General features: G+C 43.8%; 1 protein-coding gene across 1 annotated transcript in view; it reads left to right on the top strand.

Moving 5' to 3' along the window:
- The first annotated feature begins 3,588 nt into the window (after positions 1–3,588).
- intu (inturned planar cell polarity protein) overlaps positions 3,589–22,201 on the top strand; it is a 39,661-nt gene continuing 21,048 nt past the window's right edge. The window contains exons 1-5 of the mRNA XM_079491090.1: positions 3,589–3,833; positions 6,374–6,583; positions 6,944–7,380; positions 8,209–8,294; positions 18,437–18,661. Coding sequence (XP_079347216.1) covers positions 3,721–3,833; positions 6,374–6,583; positions 6,944–7,380; positions 8,209–8,294; positions 18,437–18,661 — 1,071 coding nt within the window. The 5' untranslated portion in view covers positions 3,589–3,720. The remainder of the gene's footprint in view (positions 3,834–6,373; positions 6,584–6,943; positions 7,381–8,208; positions 8,295–18,436; positions 18,662–22,201) is intronic.

The raw sequence follows: 22,201 nt of genomic DNA, 5'->3' as shown, positions 1-22,201 counted from the left end.
TTTTGAATGAGTAATGAGTAAACGGTGATGTATAGCTACTTTGACTAAGGGTTTATTTATATTGTTTAGGTCTATATGCATATGTCTCAACCTTTACTGTTGTGTATTGCATGGATTTATTGATTGACTTATGTATATTTGTATATTTCTCAGTTTCTACGGTGAATTTTGGAATAAAGTGTCAAAATCATCAGTCTGCTTCACCCTTATTGTCCAGCCAGGGTCCACTACAGTACAAACTTGACCCAAGGACCTGCTGTCTTCTGCAACTCTTCACCACTCATCTACACTGGAGCTCAAACTATGCCATCAGGCCCACACAGAAGATGGCACATAGCTGTGTGTGTGTGTGTGTGTGTGTGTGTGTGTGTGGGGGGGGGGGGGGTACTACCTGTCAGTGGGGAGTGTTGGCTGATGAATGAATATCAACACCCTAATACATCCTAATACTGGGGGGTCAAATTATGACAGGCATTTCCTGCTGTCAAAATATGACCCCTCAGTCAAAAAACACTTTGTTTTTTAAATAGACACTCATGCTTTCCAAGGTGTGATTTGGACAAGAGCAGGGCCGTGCAGAGAGCACTGGGCCAATGGCACTTATTGCCAGGGACAAATTAGCCATTGGGCCAGTGGGGCCGTGGCCCAGGGGCCCTTGGCTCTCAGGGGCCCTTCAGGGAAATTGGACCGCGTGGTACTGGGTTTGACGCCCTGAAAAGGGCTCCTGGGGCCCTTCATTGGCCATTGATTTTGTTAAATTTAGGTCAAAAAGATGATAAAAACACGGAAAAACACAAAAATGCTATGGGGGCCCTGCAAAAATTACCGGCCCAGGGGCCCTCGTTGGGGTTAATCCGTCCCTGTTTATTGCCCCCTCACATAAGCCCTTATTGGCCCCCACATAAGCCCTTATTGGCCCTCCACATCTACCCCCCCCCCTCTTTTCAGAAAGAGGAGAGAGAAGACAACGAGAGTGATACTGACACTGAATCCACATCATCAAGTTACTCTGAGTAAGACATTATAACTACCTATGGCAGTGGTTTTCAACCCTTTTCATATCAAGGACCATTATTTATTCAGTATTTGAGCCATGGACCACCATAGCATTTGATGAGATTTTGCCTCAATTCCATGCTTTTCTTTTTTGAGGGAAAGGGCACTTTGAGGCAAAGGGACAGGGGCTCAACCCCCCCTAGCCCCCCCCCCCCCCCTCCCACCCTCTCTACAGCAACCAATGAAAGACATGCAGGGAAAGCCAAGGGTTTGCATGATGCAACCGAACAGCATTGTGGGCATTTAAAAAAAATCTAAGTATTGTAAAATGATCTAATAAAATATCCATTTCATGTGTTCTTATTTGAGTGGAATACATCGTCTTTTACGATTTTCCCCCCTAAACAAATCGTTATTTTCTCAGTGCAGTGCGACACCATGAGCCACAGTGGCGGTGTCGCAGTCCTAGTACCCGGCAGCAGCGTAGGTGAAGTTAAGATCATACTTTCAGGGATCATTTCTATAGTTTTTAACTTGAGAAATGAGTTTCTAAAATGTTTGGTCTCGCTAACCACGATGAAGAGTTCGAAATACTTTCTCCTGAGCGTGAAGCGGACAATGAGACTTGATTTAGTTCATACGCTGATTGTCTTTGATGACCGTTCTCTGCCTCTGTAAGGGCCAGTGAGGGAGGAAGTATTATCAGAGTGGTTAGCCTCCATATTAATACCTGTAGAAAATAATACTTATAGGCCTAATTCTTAGAGGATTCAGAAGATGTATATTAAGCTAAGCTTTGCCTGGAACACTTCTAAGGTCCTCACACCCCCTGGCGGCGACCCCTACAAATTTAAAGTATTTTCGGGTTCATTCAAATAATATATGATAGCTATTAGAACTGTTGATTGACGTAGAATAATAATGCATGCATGCATACATGGGGAAGAGTCAATTTTGTTATTGTTAAGCAGCCAAAAGCATACAATTTAATGTATAATGCTATGTTAAAAATATTACCCCCTCAATTAGATTTTGTGCATAATATAATCTACATAGGCTATGGCTGACTAAAATCAAATGCATAGCTTGTATATTGATAAAAGTAGCAGACAAGCTAAAGCTTTGCAAACTGTGTCACAAGCTGAGGGCTAGTCTTCTTAACTCCACCTGCCAATGAGAGCAGCCAGTCGAGGTCGGGCTGAATGAATAGAATATCCTCAATGAATCCAAGCAGTCTGGTCTGGTCTCTGGTCTGGAGAAGTACTCAAACAAGTTCCTTCCTTTCTTTCCTTCCCTTTCAAAGGCACTTTACTTTATTCAGTTGGATCAGGTCCAGACTCCGAGTGATTGACGTGAGAAACAGGAGGAGGACTTTTCCCCCTTCTCTTCTAGGAGACAGAGAGGAGGATCCAGAGTCAGAGGACTTCATCATTCGGACACAGACAGGCAGAGGAATTATAGATTTATTTATTGTCAGGTTTGTTTGACCGTTTGAGGAGGGTTATATCTGCCACACTATTGTTTGCTGGACCTGGCTGGGCTGGCAGAGCTGCAGGATTTAAAGTTGTGTGTCTCATATTGGGGGAAACTATATATATAGCGATATATTATAGTCCCTGTTTGAACATGTTTACTGAACGCACTCGTCGACCCCGCGACAACATGAAAGACAAATAATGTTCAGCATTTCTGCGGATATTGGAGCATCATTCTCTAATAATTTAGAGGACTTCGATTCTATACGCAGTGTTCTCCTTTACAGGTGAGTCAGATCTAAAGTTAATAGCTATATAGCTTTAAATGGTTAATTGCTAAATAAATGGCATTGTTTTTGGCTACTTTTGTCAAAAGTTTTAGTTGACTGAATGCCGGAGGGGATTTAAAGAACTCGTGCAGTGCACTGGGGTGATCGAATGAGGGGGGGCAAGGGTGAGAGAATGTATTACAGTTAAGCATATTATTCAGTGGATTAAGCCCCTTGGTGAATGTTAATTAATAATTATCCATCAAATTGTATTTAATTTGTAATTTTCGATATCCCTAAACAAGCCAATTGTGTTTGTTTTGTAATCGGCCTGCAACGACGACCTTATTGTTTGTCGTAGTGCTTGCTGTGGCTTTAGTTTATGCATTATTCAAGTGGATCGTGGAGCCAAAGATGCCAAGTCAACTTGTCTTGGATGACACACTGCACGTGCAAATTCTAGTTGCCCGTACCAGAGTGTTGCACTTAAATCAGTGGCCTGGGACTGACTCATACAGTGATGTTTTACAATTTCCAGAAAATGTGTCATAATTTGAAATTAAACACTATATTTAAATATAAATTAGACTATATCCACTAAATGGAAAAAAATGCCACAATTTCCAAACACCAACCAAGTAATTTCAAGTTACCAGTGCGTATTAAATCATCACAAACTGCGATAGTCACGTAATTAAAGGTATTAACTAAATGTGGCATAGCAGTCAACACCTCGAATGTGCGTTATTAGCAGAGCATCTCTGTTGTCAGGGGCAACGCTGTCGTTGACCAATCGCGTTGAAAATACGCACGTCACGTGGTCCGTCCAGAGAGCCCCGTATGTGGCAACAACATGGCGAGGAAAGGAAACATGATCAACTGCTCGCTCTCGCAAAACTTCATCAGCAACATTTTACTCACTTCAGGAACAAAACATAGCTCTTCAGGCATTGCACGAAAACCGCCGTTGTAGTAAAAAAATGTCCTCGAACAGGCCGGATGAGAGTGCTGTTGATCGCAAGTTTCAGAAAGAGGAGAGAGAAGACAACGAGAGTGATACTGACACTGAATCCACATCATCAAGTTACTCTGAGTAAGACACTATAACTACCTAACTATGGCCTTGGTTTTCAGCCCTTTTCATATCAAGGCCCATTATTTATTCAGTATTTGAGCCATGGACAACCATGTGATGAGATTTGCCTCAATTTAGCCTCAATATTTTGTTATTCTTGGATAAAGATATTGTCCACAATTCAATGCTGTATTGATGTGTAGCAGAGATAACAGGCAAACGTTTGTCAAAATAACAATTCTTCTACATTCGTTAATTGTGTAGACTTTTGTAGATATTTAACAATAATTTAACTCCTTGAGAGTGTAAAATGAAACCCTTCTTACGGGTCAATTTGGTTTCATTTAACACTCTTAAGAGTTAAAGATATAATATAAGGGTCCATTTGGTTACCAACTCTCCATCATTTAGCTGGGGACCATGTTGGAACCCCCTCAAGGACCACTGGTGGTCCCCGGACCACTGGTTGAAAACCACTGACCTAGCTATGGCCAATAATATACACGCATCTGATTTCTTATGCAGTAGAAGTACAGTAGATCTAATTGAAGACCTGACCACAGAAAAGTGTATTCTAAAAAAATACATCTAGTATACTGTAGTTAAATCCTGATTATTAATTCAACTATACAGACAGGCTACATCGTGAAGTCCACATTCACGTTCTTGAGTTGCTCGGCTACCAGGGAAGCTGCAATTTCATATGCAAACTGTTGTGTTGCCTCTAGGGATGGTAATTGACGGAATTGCTTCGCTTGTTGCTGGAGCAAATCCGTCTATTATGGCATGTGTAGTCTGTGTAGAACTGTAGATAACTTCAGTGTTTGTCAAGTTGAGTTAAGTGCAGCCCGTTTAAGACGTCACTAAATCACAAAAACACTGCCTTGTCGTCGAAGCAGGTTCGCTCAGGCAAAGAATATAATGCGTGTTGGGTTGCTCACATAGAGCACCACAGACATAACAGACATGGTTGTAAAAGTGGTTGGAGGTTTTTACAAGAAATAAAAGTACAAAGTTAGGCCCGTATAGTAGTAATAAAGTGTATGGGTCATAGGCCTCCTAGAGAGGGAGTGTCCCCAACTCTCTCTCCCCCCTCTCTCCTCCCCTCGTTTTTCATAGTTTTGGGGAAATGTTTTCAATTTAGTCGGTTAACCTTCTTAAATAATTGTATGCTATTCGCCGTCCTCCTCAGTGAATTTATGGACGTGGTTTTTTCCGAGCTGCCTACCGCACGCTCGGCGAAGGCTTCATTTAGAAAGACCAAAAGAAAGAAAATAAGTCCAGCTGAATTTGTTCTTTTGACTTTGCTTTTTTGGTTGTTGCTTGGACTGTGTGGTTTTCCATCGGTCTCATTCTATAACCAACGAGAGGCCTGTTGTTTTCTTTCATTTAGTGCCCCCGGGGATAGAAATAAAAATGTGCTCAGGAGGAGGACAAAAAAATGAAAAAATAATATAACATTATTATTATTTACATGGCAACGTTCTATACAAGCTTTATCCGTTGCACATTTCATGATAATGTGAGAAACAGAGTTTCTCCCTTGTCATTTATACAAGCTATTGAACAAACCATTTGGCAGTCACCTTTGTATATTTTGTTTTTGTTTTATTGAGACAGACGTTGGAAACCGGGAAGCACCACCACATGTGGTTCCAGAGACGGATGTTCTTAAACACTACTGATCTCTCTCTATGACAGCGGTTTGCAACCCTTTTCATATCACGGCCCATTATTTATTCAGCATTTGAGCCACAGACCACCATTTGATGACATTTTAGCCTTGCAGACCCCAAATTTATATTACCGTATATTTTGTTGTCGTTGGATAAGATTTTGTCCACAGTTCCATTCTGTATTGATGTTGGTAACTTGGTACCATTAGGAGAGAAAACAGGCAAACATTGATCAAAATAACATTTATTCTAGGCCTACATAATTGTGTAGACTTATGCTAAATTTAGTAATGCAGATGTTTAACTCTTACTCTTGAGAGTGTAAAATGAAGCCAAATGGACCCACAAGGGTCCATTTGGTTTCATTTTACGCTTTCAAGAGTTAAAGATCTATAAAGGCCAATTGGTTATCAACTCTCCATTTAGCTGGGGACCACCTGGAACCCCCCATCAAGGACCACTTGTGGTCCCCGGGCCACTGGTTGAAAACCACTGCTCTCTATGACAGAGAGCTCTCTATGGCCTTAGCCTCGCGTAGGCAGCCTGAATCAGATCTGTGCCAAATCCAGATTGGAATCCGATTTATTTAATTATGTCTAAACACAAACAAGTCACATGGAATCTGATTTAGATCAGGTTGTTGCATTCAGACTGAGACGGATCTCCTCAAATCAGATTTGAATCCACCTCTGAATGTGACTCAAATCGGATTTCATGTGACCTGTCTGCATTTAGACTTATTTAAACAAATCTGATTTCAATCTGGATGTGGCACAGATCTGATACAGGCTAGATTCAGGCTACAGTTGGCCACCAGTGTAAATGGGGCCTTAGTATCGCTACGCGAGGCTAACACAGCCTATTCCTTTGTTTGTCCCTCAGTGACTTGGAACCAGAATGGCTGGACGACGTGCAGAAGAACGGCGAGCTCTTCTACCTGGAGCTGAGCGAGGGCGAGGAGGAGGCCGCGCTGGCCAGGGCCGCCGCCGCCAGTCATGGCGCCTCCACCAATCACGTTCGCTTCAGTGAAAAGGAGGCGGAGGTCATCACGGAATCGCGGAACAACAACAGGAAGCAGCGCTCCGACTCAAGGTTATAATAGTTTTGGATTTTTCATTGAAATTTAGTTTTAGTTTTTCCAGACCTTTTCAATCCTGCACCTGATGAATAAGTCAGGTGCAGGATTGAAAAGGGCCAGAGTAAGTATTGTAATAAAAACCTCAAGAAAGAAAGCATTTAAAAAAAGAATATTCAGTTACAAAAAACAAAACTACCATTTCAGTTAGTTTTTAGTTTCGTAAACACACAATACAGTTTCAGTTAGTTATCGTTTTTCTTTTCCCTTTCTAGTTTTTATTTAGTTTCAGTTAACGAAAATGTTTTTATTTATTCTAGTTTTAGTTTTTTCGTGAGTTTTAGTTAACTATAATAACCTTGCTCCGACTCCTCCAGATCGAAGGGAGGAGGAGAGCCCAAGCTGAAGAAGAGGCTGGCCAGGATCCTCGGGAGGAAACGGCGTCCGTCGCAGCGCAGGGCGGGAGGAGGGGAGCAGGGCAAAGACGGCTCGGATTTGCCGGCGCCGGCGTCCATTTTGAAGAACCAGGCGGGACAAAGGCAGGGCGTGACGGTCCAGCCGCAGCGGTTGAAGGAGGTGTGCGTCTACCTCAACCCTAAACGCCTCGGAGGAGTAGGAGGAGGAGGCGCCTCCTCGACGCCTCTGCCCGACAGGGGAGGCCTGCTGGAGGCGTTGCTTGGAGTGGTGCACCGGCCCTCCTGGACCAGAGGCCCAGGAGACCCTGCTGCAGGGAGCAGGAGGGAGGAGGAGCGGCTGGCTGTTCATGGACTGGTTCCTAACAGCCCGGCCATCAAGTGTGGCCACATCCTTATTGGTGAGGCTGGATGTGCATTGCAACTGATGTTGACGTTTGCTAAGAAAACATTCAAGATGGGAAATGATTACAGGCGCCATATACTTTTGGTTAATTATGAGCTCTTGAATAACTTGGATTGGTTTTGAGCACAGACCATGAATTTATCCCAATAATAATGTACCGTAAGCCATTCATATTGTATGTGTGGCTTTTATTTCTATTCTCTCCCACTGAAATAATGTACGTCTTTTCTTTCTATTCTGGTGCAAATGAAATGGTAGCTAGTCCTCAAGGCTGTCTGTTGTTGAGAGTCAGGCATATACTGAAGTGATTTTCTGCTATCTGGTCTGATCATTGTGCAGTTGTTCTAAGCAGACAAAGGAATGCCAGTTGTGTTTCACCACAAATGACTATCCACTCAAGTTACTGTGTAATGCAACTTTTATACTGCACTGCTCCATGCTTTAACAATTAGAGCAGTTTAAATACCTGAAATAGCTCTGTGTACAGCGATGGTGGTATGCCTTTCTGCACACATGCCGAAGGTAAAGCCTGCCTTTAATGGACAAATAAGTCCATTGATGTCGGTCTGTGTGTGTTTGTTCGTCTTTATAATGCACTAAACTAAACTAAACATCTGGCTGTTGTCCTCCCGTGATTACGCTAAATTTGTCAAATCCTTTCTGACTTGAAGGCTTATAGAGCAATAACTAGAACGATCATGTAAATATTTGATAACCGGATTTGCTGATGTGTAAGGCCATTGTATGGCCTTACCACCTACGTCCTCAGGTGTCGTGACTGTCTTTCTGTGTTCAGGTGTCGTGACTGTATTTCTGCCCTCAGGTGATGTGCTCATAGCAGTGGATGATGTGGATGTGTCCTCTGAGAACATTGAGAGGGTTCTTTCCTGCATTCCAGGACCAACACAGGTGAGTGCAGGCCGTAGTGTAGCAGTGCAGTAGCTGACCACCGACGAGAGTGCTGCATTTCCTCATGCAGATCGGCTATTTTCGCCGTTTGCGAGGACGCACACATGGTCGCACGTTATTACGCGGTGGAGCCGTGGAGAAATTTGTTATTTTTGCCACATTTTGTTGCCCCCCTCGGTGTGTTGCCCTACTCGCAGTGTGTATTGAGCGTCGCAGTTCAGACTTTTCTGTATTTATTTAAAGACGGTTACGCCGCGGACAAAGCCAACTCTTGTCGTGACAAATCATGACAATAAACACAATGTTTTGGGCCAAACAAAGAATTAGAAAGTAGAAAAAAACACTTTTTTTGTTGTTTTTCTTCTTTGTAATTGTTTGTTTGGTCCATATTGTGTTTATTGTCATGATTCGTCACGACTGGAGTTGGCTTTGTCCGCGGCGTAACCGTCTTTAAATAAATACTTTTTGAAATATCTATGGGAAAAATGCATTGGGATTCATTTCCTGGGCCTGGCGTCGTCATGACAGGGGGCGGGACTGCGACGCTCTATTGCGCGTATATGTAGCGACGGCACTGGGTGAGTGCGTGGAAATGAGGCTGTCTCCTTACTAAAATTGCTGATTTTTCAAGCTAACAATGTGCCGCATTTGCAGTAGAATTTAAGCGTAAAAATGCATAAGGCTGTTTTTTTTAATGTCAGAATAAATGGTATTTTAAAAGTTTGTCAAATAAGGTATTCAGGTTTTGTACAGTATCTCACAGAGCCATTTGCATGGGAATAAATATAATTATATTGAAATGTTGAAACAGTTAACATTAGCACTTCACTTCCCGCTTACATCCGTTTCTTTTTATGACTATATCAAACAGTGAACATTCTGCTAGTGCCCAATGTGTAGCAACGTGATTTCTGATGGATATTCCACAAATGTTCACCCTTTCTCGTTAAAACACTGCAAAAGACATTTTGTAGAAAAAAGCAATGTGTAGATGTATCACAATTGAAATTACCAATTTGTTATAAGTTATTAATATACCGGTACTGTATTTTGTTTGTCTGATCTGTAACGCCCTAGGACTTTTTTTTCTTTTTTACTACATATTGAAACAAACACTTGAATAATGTCTACTGTAGCCCCTCTTTAACCCATTCAGGCCTGACGTCGAAATTAAAAAAAAAAAAAGTTTTCTAAATCATGACAATTTTCGGAAAGATTTGAGGCACATTTTAACGATTTTTCAAAAATAGCAGACCTACAAGTTCGAGTTTGAGCTTGTAGATCTGCTATTTTTCAATAGCTAAATTATAACATAATGTTTAAAACACCAAAAGGGGTTCCCACCCAAAATGGGTTAATGGTTAATGTGGTTAAACGCTAACGTGACATGGATGCGTTCCAGGTCTCAATGGATTAATATACTGTATTTTGTTTGTCTGATCTTCATAATGTCTACTGTAGCCCCTCTTTAACTGGCCTTGGTACCCAGGCTTTTATTCTCGTTCGTATTCGTCTCAAAAAAGCTTGGGGAAACCAATTGGAAAATGGCATAACGGGTTCTCAGATCGGTGAGCCAATAGGATCCACCGGCTGTTTTCGCCGGCACCCGCACCTCTATACCAGAGATCCCGCCGGCTGGGGCCAGGCTACTCTTAACCGCCAGTCTACCATCTAAGTATGTGTACATGTCTGTCCCTTGGGAGAGCCATGCATTTTCCACGTTGGATTTGATTCCCAAACAAATCCACAAGGTAGTACTTAGGTTTCCAACATCTTGGCCTGTCGCACACGCACTACAGTATAAACCGGATCAGCACATATAGACATTAACCCATTTTGGGCGGGAACCCCTTTTGGTGTTAGCATTATGTTATGCTTTAGCTATTGAAAAATAGCAGATCTACAAGCTCATAGCACGCCACCGAGTGGCGCGCTACGAGCTTGTAGGTCTGCTATTTTTGAAAAATCGAAGAACGACTGTCAGGATGTAGAAGACATTTTTAGAATCTGATCTCAGGTCAAAATGGGTTAAGTGGCTTTCCGTCGCGTTGTTTCTACCGCGGCTGTCCCAAGAAAATGTGTATAAAAACTTAAAAAGTGCCAATCAGCGCCTTTAGGCCATTAGGAAACCATGAATTACTGAGAAACTACGCTTTTGATCGGTTGCTAAAAAAAAACAAGAGTTTCACCCTAAATTGAGTCTCCATTCCGTTTCTCTTTTCATCCAAAGAAGCAGACCTTCAAACTCAAAAGGGCAGGAATTTGTAAATGATAGAGTGTGGCCCGGGGGGGGGGGGGCGATGGTGTTCGTGGCGGAGTGAGATCGGACCGCGAAGCGACTTTTTCTTCCTGCAGACCCACAGGAAGACGGCCATTATCCCATTCTGGGCGGGAAGGGAACCCCTTTTGGTGTTTTAACTAAGCATTATGTTATACTTTAGCTATTGAAAAATAGCAGATCTACAAGCTCATAGCGCGCCACCGAGTGGCGCGCTACGAGCTTGTAGGTCTGCTATTTTTGAAAAATCGTGAAAATGCGGCACAAATCTTTGAATATATATTCTTTCAGAAGACTTATTTTTTTTAATTTCGACGTCAGGCCTGAGTGGGTTATACGCGGTGGGACAGAGAGAGAGCCCGGCTGATTAGAACATGCAGCCGGAGAGCAAATTACACTGTAGGAATAAAACAGAGGGAGATCTTTGGAAGAAAAAAAAAAGACATGGAGCAATACGGCCGCTGAGGTGGTTCATTCAGCCATTTGTGGCAGCAAGGAGTCTGAAGTAAAGTTGTCCTGCTGACTGAAGGGTTATTTTGTGTGGTTTATGTCTCCAATTAAGTGATTGCTATTATCATGTATGCTCATCATTACACAGATATAATCATGGAAGACCTTAACCCATTTTGACCTGAGATCAGATTCTAAAAGATGTCTTCTACATCCTGACAGTTTTCTGAAAAAGCTATGTTTCTATGTCAGTCGTTCTTCGATTTTTCAAAAATAGCAGACCTACAAGCTCGTAGCGCGCCACTCGGTGGCGCGCTATGAGCTTGTAGATCTGCTATTTTTCAATAGCTAAAGCATAACATAATGCTAACACCAAAAGGGGTTCCCAAAGTGAATTAAATGGTTGGTGTTTCCCCTCATAGAACAATGCAATAATGACGAGATATTTTAGACAAACGGCAAAGTATTTGAGAACAAATGAAACTTATACACATTATCTACATTAATGAATTAATAATTTAGACCCTGCCTGTCTCAAACTCCACATAGTTTAACCACTTCTGTTCTCTATACTTCGTCGTACGATGAACAATGTCAATAGCCAATCTACAAGCACACAGCTTCATCTAGATCTGCTAGTTTTGATAATTTGTAAAAGATTATATGCCAGTATATATATATATTTTGACAATTAGCCCTTCACTAAGTCCCTCCCCAACCCATCCTTGTCCAATAGGCACGTTAGCAGCGAAGAAAGCTTGACCTGCATAGCAACCGTTGCTAAACTATTTGGATTGGCATTGGACAATCACTTTTTGGGGTGGGATAATTACAATGTTGTGGTTATTCAATGTGGTTAAATCGTGTGTGTGTGTGTGTGTGTGTGTGTGTGTGTGTGTGTGTGTGTGTGTGTGTGTGTGTGTGTGTGTGTGTGTGTGTGTGTGTGTGTGTGTGTGTGTGTGTGTGTGTGTGTGTGTGTGTGTGTGTGTGTGTGTGTGTGTGTGTGTGTGTGTGTGTGTGTGTGTGTGTGTGGTCAAGTTCAACCTGCAATAACATGCATAAGATCTGGTCATCCCAGCTTAGTAAGAGGCTCAAAGTAAAGTTATTTAGGACGACCGTCGAGCCGAATCTACTATATGGCTCAGAGACATGGACACTTTCAAAGAAATTAGAGAAACGGCTGGATGGCACTTACACCTGCCTTCTAATGATAGCGCAAAATATCTCTTGGAAGAGCCACCCATCGACTTCTCTAATATACGGCAACCTTCCTCGTGTTTCTTCACTAGTCTGATCCAGAAGAACACAGTTTGCCGGCCACTGCTACAGTGCTGAACATGAAGTTATATATTCCCTTCTTCTCTGGAATCCTGCCTCAAAGCAGACCAAAAAAACTGTCGTTCCCTGATGTCATCGCTAGGGACACATGCATCAGTAAGCGGGAACTGGGGAAGGCAATGAAGGACCGGGAAATCTGGCGTGGCATTGTGAAATCCATGCATATTCTCGACCGCAGTCGACAAATGATGATGATGTGTGTGTGTGTGTGCGTGCTTGCGTGGCTGCGTGCCTACTGCCCACCATGTGTGAATCCTAAATCACTGACATCGACGCGGTGGAATTCCAATGAGGGCACATACGTCAGTCTGACCACGTCCCTGTTATTTATGACAAGAGAAAATGCTGCAGTTAGCTCTCTCGGCCTCCTCACCCAGTAATTTAGCTCTCTCTGCCTCCTCACCCAGTCAGTTAGCTCTCTCGGCCTCCTCACCCAGTCAGTTAGCTCTCTAGGCCTCCTCACCCAGTCATTTATCTCTCTAGGCCTCCTCACCCAGTCAGCTCTCTAGGCCTCCTCACCCAGTCAGTTAGCTCTCTAGGCCTCCTCACCCAGTCAGTTAGCTCTCTAGGCCTCCTCACCCAGTCAGTTAGCTCTCTAGGCCTCCTCACCCAGTCATTTAGCTCTCTCGGCCTCCTCACCCAGTCATTTTCAGAATCCATGGTTTGGCCATTTTGGCAATTTTCTCAAAATTTTTTCATGTCTGGCCGTGCCCTCAGAACAATTCGTCTGCACAGCCAATTTAATGGAAGTGGGAATGGATTTTGGACTCTTCTTTTTTTTTCTCTCTCTGGAACATGATGGCAGATAAAACATTTCCCCACTTTTCTCTGGTTTGTACCACTACTCTGATTTCACAACTGACACTGTCAGAAAAGGCACCACCAATGGATAGGTAGTTACACAAGGCTTCTTGTAATAACAGGCCTAAAATGGGGTCAGATTGCCAGTGGCCATGGTTGGGTTCGGCGCCTGCAGGAAAGGCCGTCCGCCTGTGGTTGCTGCTGCTGACGTGCCTATAGTTACTTAGGAGCGAGCGATACTTGGATTATAAATATACAAAGTTCCAGTTCCAGCAGATAATGGCTTCTTTTTTATTTTTTATTTGATGTGTGATGTACTGTAGTTGTGTACTGTAGCTCAGTGGGAAGAGTGTAGCACTAACACTGCCATAGTTGTGTAGAGGCAGTGGTGGCTCAGGGGCAGTGGCGTTTCCAGGAATTACATTTTGGGCAGGCAAGACTTACATTTTGGACAGGCAAGATGTGTTAATTGTCGTCTCCCCGCACACAATCGTAGCACTAAAGGTTTTCAAAGAGATATACCTGCCAGACGAGTGGGATACAAAGGCTGAAAGGCTTGCATTTACATTCCAATGGGTGATTGAAGGGTCGCGCTCTACCGCAACGGCCAATCAGCTGTCCACTAATAGTTCTCAGGTCTTGTTTTTGTCCTCTTTTTTTCTCATTGTATGGATTTTGGCCAGGCCAGAAATGGATTTGGACAGGCGGACGCCTGCCCTCGCCTTATTGTAGATACGCCTCTGCTCAGGGGTAGAGTGGCTGGATTGGAACCGTAAGGTTCCCAGTTCGAACCCCGGGCTGCCCCAGAGTTAGTGTCGAAGTGTCCTTGAGCAAGACTCTGAACCCCTAATTTCTTCAGATGACCAGGTTGGTGCCTTGCATGTTTTCCGCCGTCGTCTGTGTGTGAATGTGTGTGTGAGAGGGTGAATGTGATGCACAATCGTATGTAAAAGCGCCTTGGATAAAGGCGCTATATAAATGCACCATTTACCATTTGTGTGGATTGGTTTCCCACCGGGGGCTGGACCCCATCCTAAAATAAATGTACAGACTTACAGTAAGTACCTCAAGGCGCTTCGGGTAGCAGCAATCCCCTCCCTGAATGTCATATGTCAGCTATCAAACACCCAGAAGCGAGTTGTGGTATTATTCTCTCATCATTTGAATCCCTTTGCAACAGAATAACATGACACTGTTGCCGCCGGTTGGGCTTGAACTGAAATGTGTAACATCTGCACTGCTTTGAAGCTCCAGAGTTACTACTTGATAGCCTCACTAATACCGCATGTGCTGTAGAACCCTTTCGTGTGTGCGCCTAAAACCAGTGTTCCGTTACTCGCTCTGTACACACGGCACGCCATGGCCGCAAAGGAGTGTCACCACGCGACATGAACGGCTGCTGTGGTTTAGTCATGGTGGCTGGTTCAGCTGGCAGTCTACAGTCTACAAAGACACATTGACGAGTCTAATTGGTGAGTCAGAATAGCAGAGCAAACCCACCTGTCCCCAATCTAGTAAACATTACCATATGCATCCATCCATCCATCTTCAACCGCTTAACCGTAGTCGCGTCACGGGGGCAACAGCTCCACCAGAGAGCTCCAGAAAAGATTTCCCTCTCCAGAGCAACATTAGTAACTTCCTCCTGGGGGATCCCAAGGCGTTACAAGGCCAGTGAGTCGATGTGATTACTCCAACTGCATCTTGGTCTGCCCCGGGGTCTCCTCCCTAGGGAAATGCCCGAGAGGCATCCTAACCAGATGCCCGAACCACCTAAGCTGGCTCCCTTCCAGGCGAAGAAGCAGCGACTCTACTCCGAGTCTCTCTCGTGTGACTGAACTTCTCACCCTATCTCTTTTTTGGGGCTTTTTCTGCCTTTATTGATAGGTTGAAAGTAATTTGACTGGAAATGGGGAGAGAGATGGGGGGGAAGACATTGCGGCAAAGGCCGCCGGGATCGGGAGTCGAACCTGCGGCACGCTGTCAGGATGCCTATGGGCAGCCTAGGTGCCCAGACGGTTGAGCTAACCGCCCGGGCCCTCACCCTATCTCTAAAAAAATGCAATATGTGGGGTTTTGTTTCATGGAGCCCGAGGCCCGGCCCGGCCCGGCCCGGCCCTACTGATTACTGATTAGCATACATTTTAGGCCCGGCCAGAAAATGTAGGGTCGGGCCTGGTCGGGTTCGGACAGAGTTTGAGAACTGTGCTGCTACTTATATATATATTTTTTTTACACAAGGGTGAAAGTTATCTTGTGTCCACCGCTGTCCCCTGTATCTGAGGCCTGACTCACATACAGTACACACTCTGGTTCTGGTTTCCTTTAATTAATATCAACTCAGCTCCTCAACAGGCCCCTCCAGTGATGACAAGTTTCAGCGCCAAGTCTGCACCATGTGTGAAGCAAATAGATTCAGTGTGTGTGGTGATTGATTATAGCATGCAACTTTGCCTACATATAGTACAGACTCTATACGAGTATATTTTGTTCTTGATTTTGGTAATGCACATGGATTTGTTTTTACATCCGGATACCCCGTCCAAGGCGTCCATGCAGGACAGGCTCCAGACGTGCCTCAGATCTGAACCCATTTGATTTGGCAGTAGGAACCTGTTGCGACCAGCCGCATGCCCTCGCTGACGTCGACCCCAAGGCAGGGTTCGCCACTCGGTGGCGCGCTATGAGCTTGTAGATCTGCTATTTTTCAATAGCTAAAGCATAACATAATGCTAACACCAAAAGGGGTTCCTGCCCAAAATGGGTTAACCACTTGACTACACTATAGGGCAGCAATGCACATAATATATATTTATATATATTATATACATTTATATATATAAAAAAATAATCTAATGTGAATATTGTATTATTTTATTTATATTTTACTACTTGTACAATGAGGTCTGTGCCTGCAGTATGTATGCACTGCAGTCATACCATATGTAATCTTACGTATACGTCCTTCACCTTTTGGTTCTGTTGTTCATCACGACTGGAAGAGTTTCCACGTGCGAGGTACGAGCGGCGTTCTGGGTTTTCTGTGTACTGCGGTTGTGATTTTCCACCGGTGTGGACGTCTGTGCAAATTAACAACTTAGGAATTGGAAAAGGGAAACTTAACGGTACAAGAACGCTGAAGAGAACGACATAAGATGGCTTCTCTGTTGTCTTGCCACTGTTTCTCTCGGGCCAGAAGCAATCTGGTTTCAATTTAGACACGCACGCACGCACGCACGCACGCACGCACGCACGCACACACACAGATGCCTGCTTTTTCTCATTTTGTGGTTATAGGGCTAGATGTTGGTCTCACTTTCACTCTCCAACATAAACCATTTCTCTCTCTCGTCCACCTTCTCCTGAGTGGATGTGAATGAAAGCATGAGGGTGAGACCTTACCTTTCCCCCTTTTGGAGGCATGATGGCACAGGCACATCACACAAGCAAAGTATTTTCCTACGAGCCGCCCAAACAAAACCTTGAAAAGGACAGAATCCCGTAAGGAGCGTATAACTGTCATAACCAAGACAGGAAATGAAGACTTTTCATTCCCGTCCAATGACCACAGCGGCCAGCTCTTTTATTTTAACGTTTCACCGGCCAAGTGAGGTTTGTTTTTTATTCACTTTCACCCTGGCGTCCCCATTTCTGGCGTGACGTTATGTTGTCAAAAACGCTCAAAAATAGCTCATCTACAAGAACAGAACATGTTGCATCACCCCACATAACCCATTCTGGACGGGAACCCCTTTTGGTGTTTTAACTAAGCATTATGTTATACTTTAGCTATTGAAAAATAGCAGATCTACAAGCTCGTAGCGCGCCACCGAGTGGCGCGCTACGAGCTTGTAGGTCTGCTATTTTTGAAAAATCGTGAAAATGTGGCACAAATCTTTGAAAATATATTCTTTCAGAAGACTTTTTTTTTGTTTTTGACGTCAGGCCTAAATGGGATAATATCGTCTGTTTTCACCATTCGCCGTACGCCGAAGCATATACAGTACTAGGGCTGATGCCAATGTGTGTCGGCATAGTCGGCCCGACCGCCGGCGTTTGATGGATGGTGGGATCTTGGGTGGTGGTGGCTTGATGGTCGTGGTAATGATATCCCACCCTGGTAGTGACACCATAATGGGCTGGATTATGTGAATGAATATTGGCTGTGTGTGGTGATGACTGTCCAAACCCTGTCATCCTGCGCCAAACTGCAGTTATCCAGAGCCGGCCCGCGTAGAGTATCTTCTGCCAAAAAACGCCGCCGTGTTTAATCCATTCTGGACGGGAACCCCTTTTGGTGTTTTAACTAAGCATTATGTTATACTTTAGCTTAAGGTCATAGGAGGCTCATACGAGCTTGTAGATCTGCTATTTTTGAAAAATCGTGAAAATGTGGCGCAAACCTTTGAATATAGGCCTATATTCTTTCAGACCGAACGTTTTTAACTCAAATCTTTGCTTCTGGGGGGGTCCCTGGAACAACATATTTTCAGATGGGGGTCGGCGGCCAATTACATATATTTTTTGGGGGTCCTTGACATGAAAATGTTTGAGAACCACTGACATAGAAACATAGGTTTTTCAGAAAACTGTCAGTATTTAGAAGACATTTTTAGAATCGTCCTCCGGTCGAAATGGGTTAAGATGAATGAAAGCTCCCAGAGGTGTTGGATGGCAGGGCTACAGTGGAAATAGTGATGATCACGACTGCACAACACAATAGAATTGTTTGTGCCTGCATGGGGAAACTTGGTTCTCAGGGGCCAGCACAGAAAACAGTACGCATCACATACTGTACAATATTGGACAACACCATGCGGTAGCTGGATAAGTGCCTCTCTCTCTGTCTCTCTATGTCTCTCTCCCTCTCTCTCTCTCTCTCTCTTTCTCTCTATTACGCTTATTTTTCCACATTTCTGTACCTCCTCTCCGTCCCTCCTCCTCTTTATCATATTATTTTTCTTCGACGACTCGTACCTCTCGCTCCCTTCCACCTCTCGTCTATTTTCTCTCTCTCTCTCTAGTAGTAAAGCGCTTTGGATAAAGGCAGTATTTAATTGCAGACTCCATCCATTGTTCCTTAAGGCCTATTCATAGTCCAGTGACTGACCACTGAAACAGTGGTTAGTAAAAAACAGAGAGATGTGTTGTGTTGTGTGTGTGCGGTGACCGCCGCGGCGTGACTTCATGTTGTAGTTTTCAGTGGTCACCTGGACCTATGAATAGGCCTTTAACCATCCCTCCCTCCCTCCATCCGTCTCCCCCTCCCTCCCAGGTGAAGCTGACCTTGGAGACGGTGGGCTCCGTGGAGGAGAGGGTCAAGGGGGACGGCGAGTCGCCGTCTGCCCCCCGCAGGCCGAGGGGCTCTCCGCCCGTCAGCCAGCTGGTGCGTCTGCTGTGGGGCGAGGACACGGCGGAGCTGCAGATGTCCATCGGTCACGTCCCCCACATCGCCATGTACCTGTCGCTCAATCTGGACTCTGAGTCGCCGCAGGAAGAGGTTGGTGCTGGCACATGTTTCACGATACGAACACGACCAGAAGACGGAAATGCACACAGACTTACTAGCACTATACTGTATAGTACATGTACACCAGGGGTGCCCACACTTTATTGACCCGAGTGCTACTTTCAAAATGACCAGCTCAACAAGATCTACATTAAAACTGTACCTGAGGAGGGGGCTTTGGAATAGCGGCACTGGCGTTGCATTTTAGACAAACGCACTTGTGAATGGGAATGCACAGCATTGCACACGCGCCTACATTTGCGCATGGGCACAGAACAGCTGTATTTTATAGTGTTTTGTATGAGGTTTAGACACACAAACACAAAAGTAGGCTACTTAAATTTATCCAGACAACTTCTTTACTGCGCTGCAGTAGCAAAACTAAAAAGTTTGCTTTGGCTGAATGTGTTCTTCGATGGAGGAGGAGGCATTCTTGTTGCGTGCAGAACACCACAGAAGCAGTAGACTACTGGAACCTCTGCTGTGCTGTGTTGCTTACTGTGTACGAGAACATGCATTCAGGTAAACAAACAGTTAAACCTGTTGTTATGCAAAGTAGTAGCTAGCCATTTGATTTGGGTACTTCACTTGACAAGGCGTAACACTAGGGGGGCGCGCCCACCGCCAGTAGGTGCGCCTTGGAAAGTCTGGTGACCGAGGTTAGGTGCGTCTTCTTTTGAATCTATGGGGACCTAGCGTCCTAGCGTGCACGCACGTGCACCGTTCTGTTCCGTACTTGCGTGTCCACGTCGATTTCTTCTTGGTACCACGGCGTGGTACTGCGTTCTACGAGCACGATACCACTGATGATGATGAACATGTTATTGTCCTTGGTGTGTATCTCACAACTTGGGTTCCAGTTTCCCTATAAACTTCCACACATTATCCACTGCTGTGCTGTGTTGCTTAAAGGACCACTTCACCACTTTTCAACCTATCTTCATATAATTGGTCCTCACTGATAATCATGAAAAAATGGTGCAATTTTCTTCTACTCGGTCTGTGTCTCATAGGAGGGCTGTGGGCAGTTCAGAAACCGTCTTCCAGTGACATCATCGATGGGGAATACAAGCTAATAGAAACTGCAGGCTTTCTAGTCCTGAAAAGTTGCAATGCGAAAATGGAAGCTATCGTTCTCACGATAATGAAAATTATTTAATTATTTAATAAATTGTAAAAAAATCTTGTTTAAAAAAAATCTGCCTAATGATGATGTCACTGGAAGACGGTTTCTGAACTGCCCACAGCCCTCCTATGAGACACAGACTGAGTAGAAAACAATTATGCCATTTTATCATGATTATTAGTGAGGACCTATTATATGAAGATAGGTTGAAAAGTGGTGAAGTGGTCCTTTAAGCTTCCTCTGTGTATCATCTCTCTCTCTCTCATTTCACCACTCTTCACTGTGCTCAAAATGTCTTTAAGAACTATTCTTTAAAAAGGTCTTTATAGAGACACTTCTTCTGTCATCTCACTTTAGAATCAGAATCTGTTCTAATCTAGTCACATATCCGCAGTCAGTCCACATTTTTCCATCTTTAGTTTTTCCATTGGTCGTATATGGTAACTTAATCCTCACTCTGCGGTCAAGAGCAACCCTCGCCTTGATCCCGATTCAAAAGATGTTGGCCATGATTTCTAAATATAGGTTTCTATGTATTTCTGCTCATCGAGTCAGAGTCAGGGCCCTCTTTCTGAAAACGGATGGTGTCTGGCTGCTACTCTGCTTCATTCAGGGCCCTCTTTCTGAAACGGATGGTGTCTGGCTGCTACTCTGCTTCATTCAGGGCCCTCTTTCTGAAACGGATGGTGTCTGGCTGCTACTCTGCTTCATTCAGGGCCCTCTTTCTGAAAACAGACGGTGTCTGGCTGCTACTCTGCTTCGTTCATTGCTCCCCAAGTGCAATGATTCAATAGTCAGTTGTTACTGAGTGTGTTTTGATAATTGAGTGTAGCAAAAAATTACTTCAGCTCTGCATAGGAAACCCCGAGTGCTGCAGTGAAGAGTTCTGGCTCCGTCTCGGTTTCTTTGTACGCTTTGGAGAAGAACTACCGCTCTGGACATCGTCCAGTTTGGCCTGTGGGCACGACTAACAGAAAACAGAACGCAAGGACTTAAGGAGAGAAAAACGACAGGGAGCGAGAGAGGAGCTTTTTCCGGGAGCATTATTGCTCCTGTCCATAAAATGCTCCCTGGAATTAGTTTTCTGTGAAAACTTTCATTCCTCCCCGAGGAGAATCAACATGTGAGCTCTTAGCCCAAAGAGCAATAATTCAAGCCATTGTGAAAGCATAAAATCCATTAACACAATGACGAATTTCCTCCCTTTAAATGGATCCCGTCCGCTATAAAGTTCTGTCCCGCAGAGCCAAAGAACAGCCCCACTGTGTGATTGTGAAACCGAGATGGAGAAAGAATTACTTCAAGGTTTTAGCTCTTCTCCTCCTTGGCAAAAGCATTGTTGTATCGCAAGTGGAGAGAGTATATACTTGAATTTCAGTGGTTGAAAAAGTACTCGGTTTTTACTTAAGTAATACAGTACTAATGCAGTACTAATACTGCAATTTCGAACTACTCCGTTACAACTAAAGGTCCAGAATTCAAAATGTATTTGAGTAAAAGTACAAAAGTATTGCTATTAAACTGTACTTAAAGTACCAAAAGTAAAAGTACTCATTATGCAGAATGTCCCATTTCCAAATGTCTAAAAATAATTTGAAAAATGATCTACAAGCTCACAATGCGTCGCGTTGCAATGCATTGTGTGCTTGTAGATCGGCTATTTTCAAATGGTCGAAATGTATATAGAGTTGAAGTGGTTAATGTATGCTTTTTTTTGTAATAATAATCAAAATCTACAAAGTAACTAGTAACTAATGTTTTCAAATAAATGTAGTGGATTAAAAGTGCAATATTTGCCTCTGAGATGTAGTGGAGTAGAAGTAAAAGTACTAGAAATTACTCAAGTAAAGTACAAATACCTCCAAATTGTACTTAAGTACAGTCCTTAAGTAATAAATATACTTAGTTACTTTACACCACTGTTGAATTTTTACAGGTTTTTTAATTCAAGTTGACATGAAACCTAAATCCCTAATTATAAGAGGGTTACTGATGTCTGACCATGATGTGGGTTAGAAGAATCCTGTCGGAGGTCGGTCGGTCGGCCGGCCTTGTTCTCATAAGTGCTAATCCCGGGTGGTGTTGCTGCTCGTGCTCCGATCTCTCTGCTCTGCGGAGGCCGAACTACACTTTTCATTTCTGCCACGAGACCTCCGGTACTCTGTGATCCCATATTCCCCCGAGGGAGACATATAACTCATTTTGAGCGGGAACCCCTTTTTGGTGTTTTAAAGCATTATGTTATTGTTTAGCTATTTTTGAAAAAATCTTTGAATATATATTCTTTTTGTTTGTTTGTTTTTTTGGCTTTTGCCTTTATTTTTTATTTTTTTTATGGAGGGACAGACAGTAGGCTGACAGGAAATGGGGAGAGAGATGGGGGGGAAGACATGCAGTAAAGGCCG

The sequence above is a fragment of the Electrona antarctica genome, assembly GCF_951216825.1.
Source record: "Electrona antarctica genome assembly, chromosome: 21".
NCBI lineage: Eukaryota > Metazoa > Chordata > Actinopteri > Myctophiformes > Myctophidae > Electrona > Electrona antarctica.
This window is presented reverse-complemented; position numbering and strand designations above follow the sequence as displayed.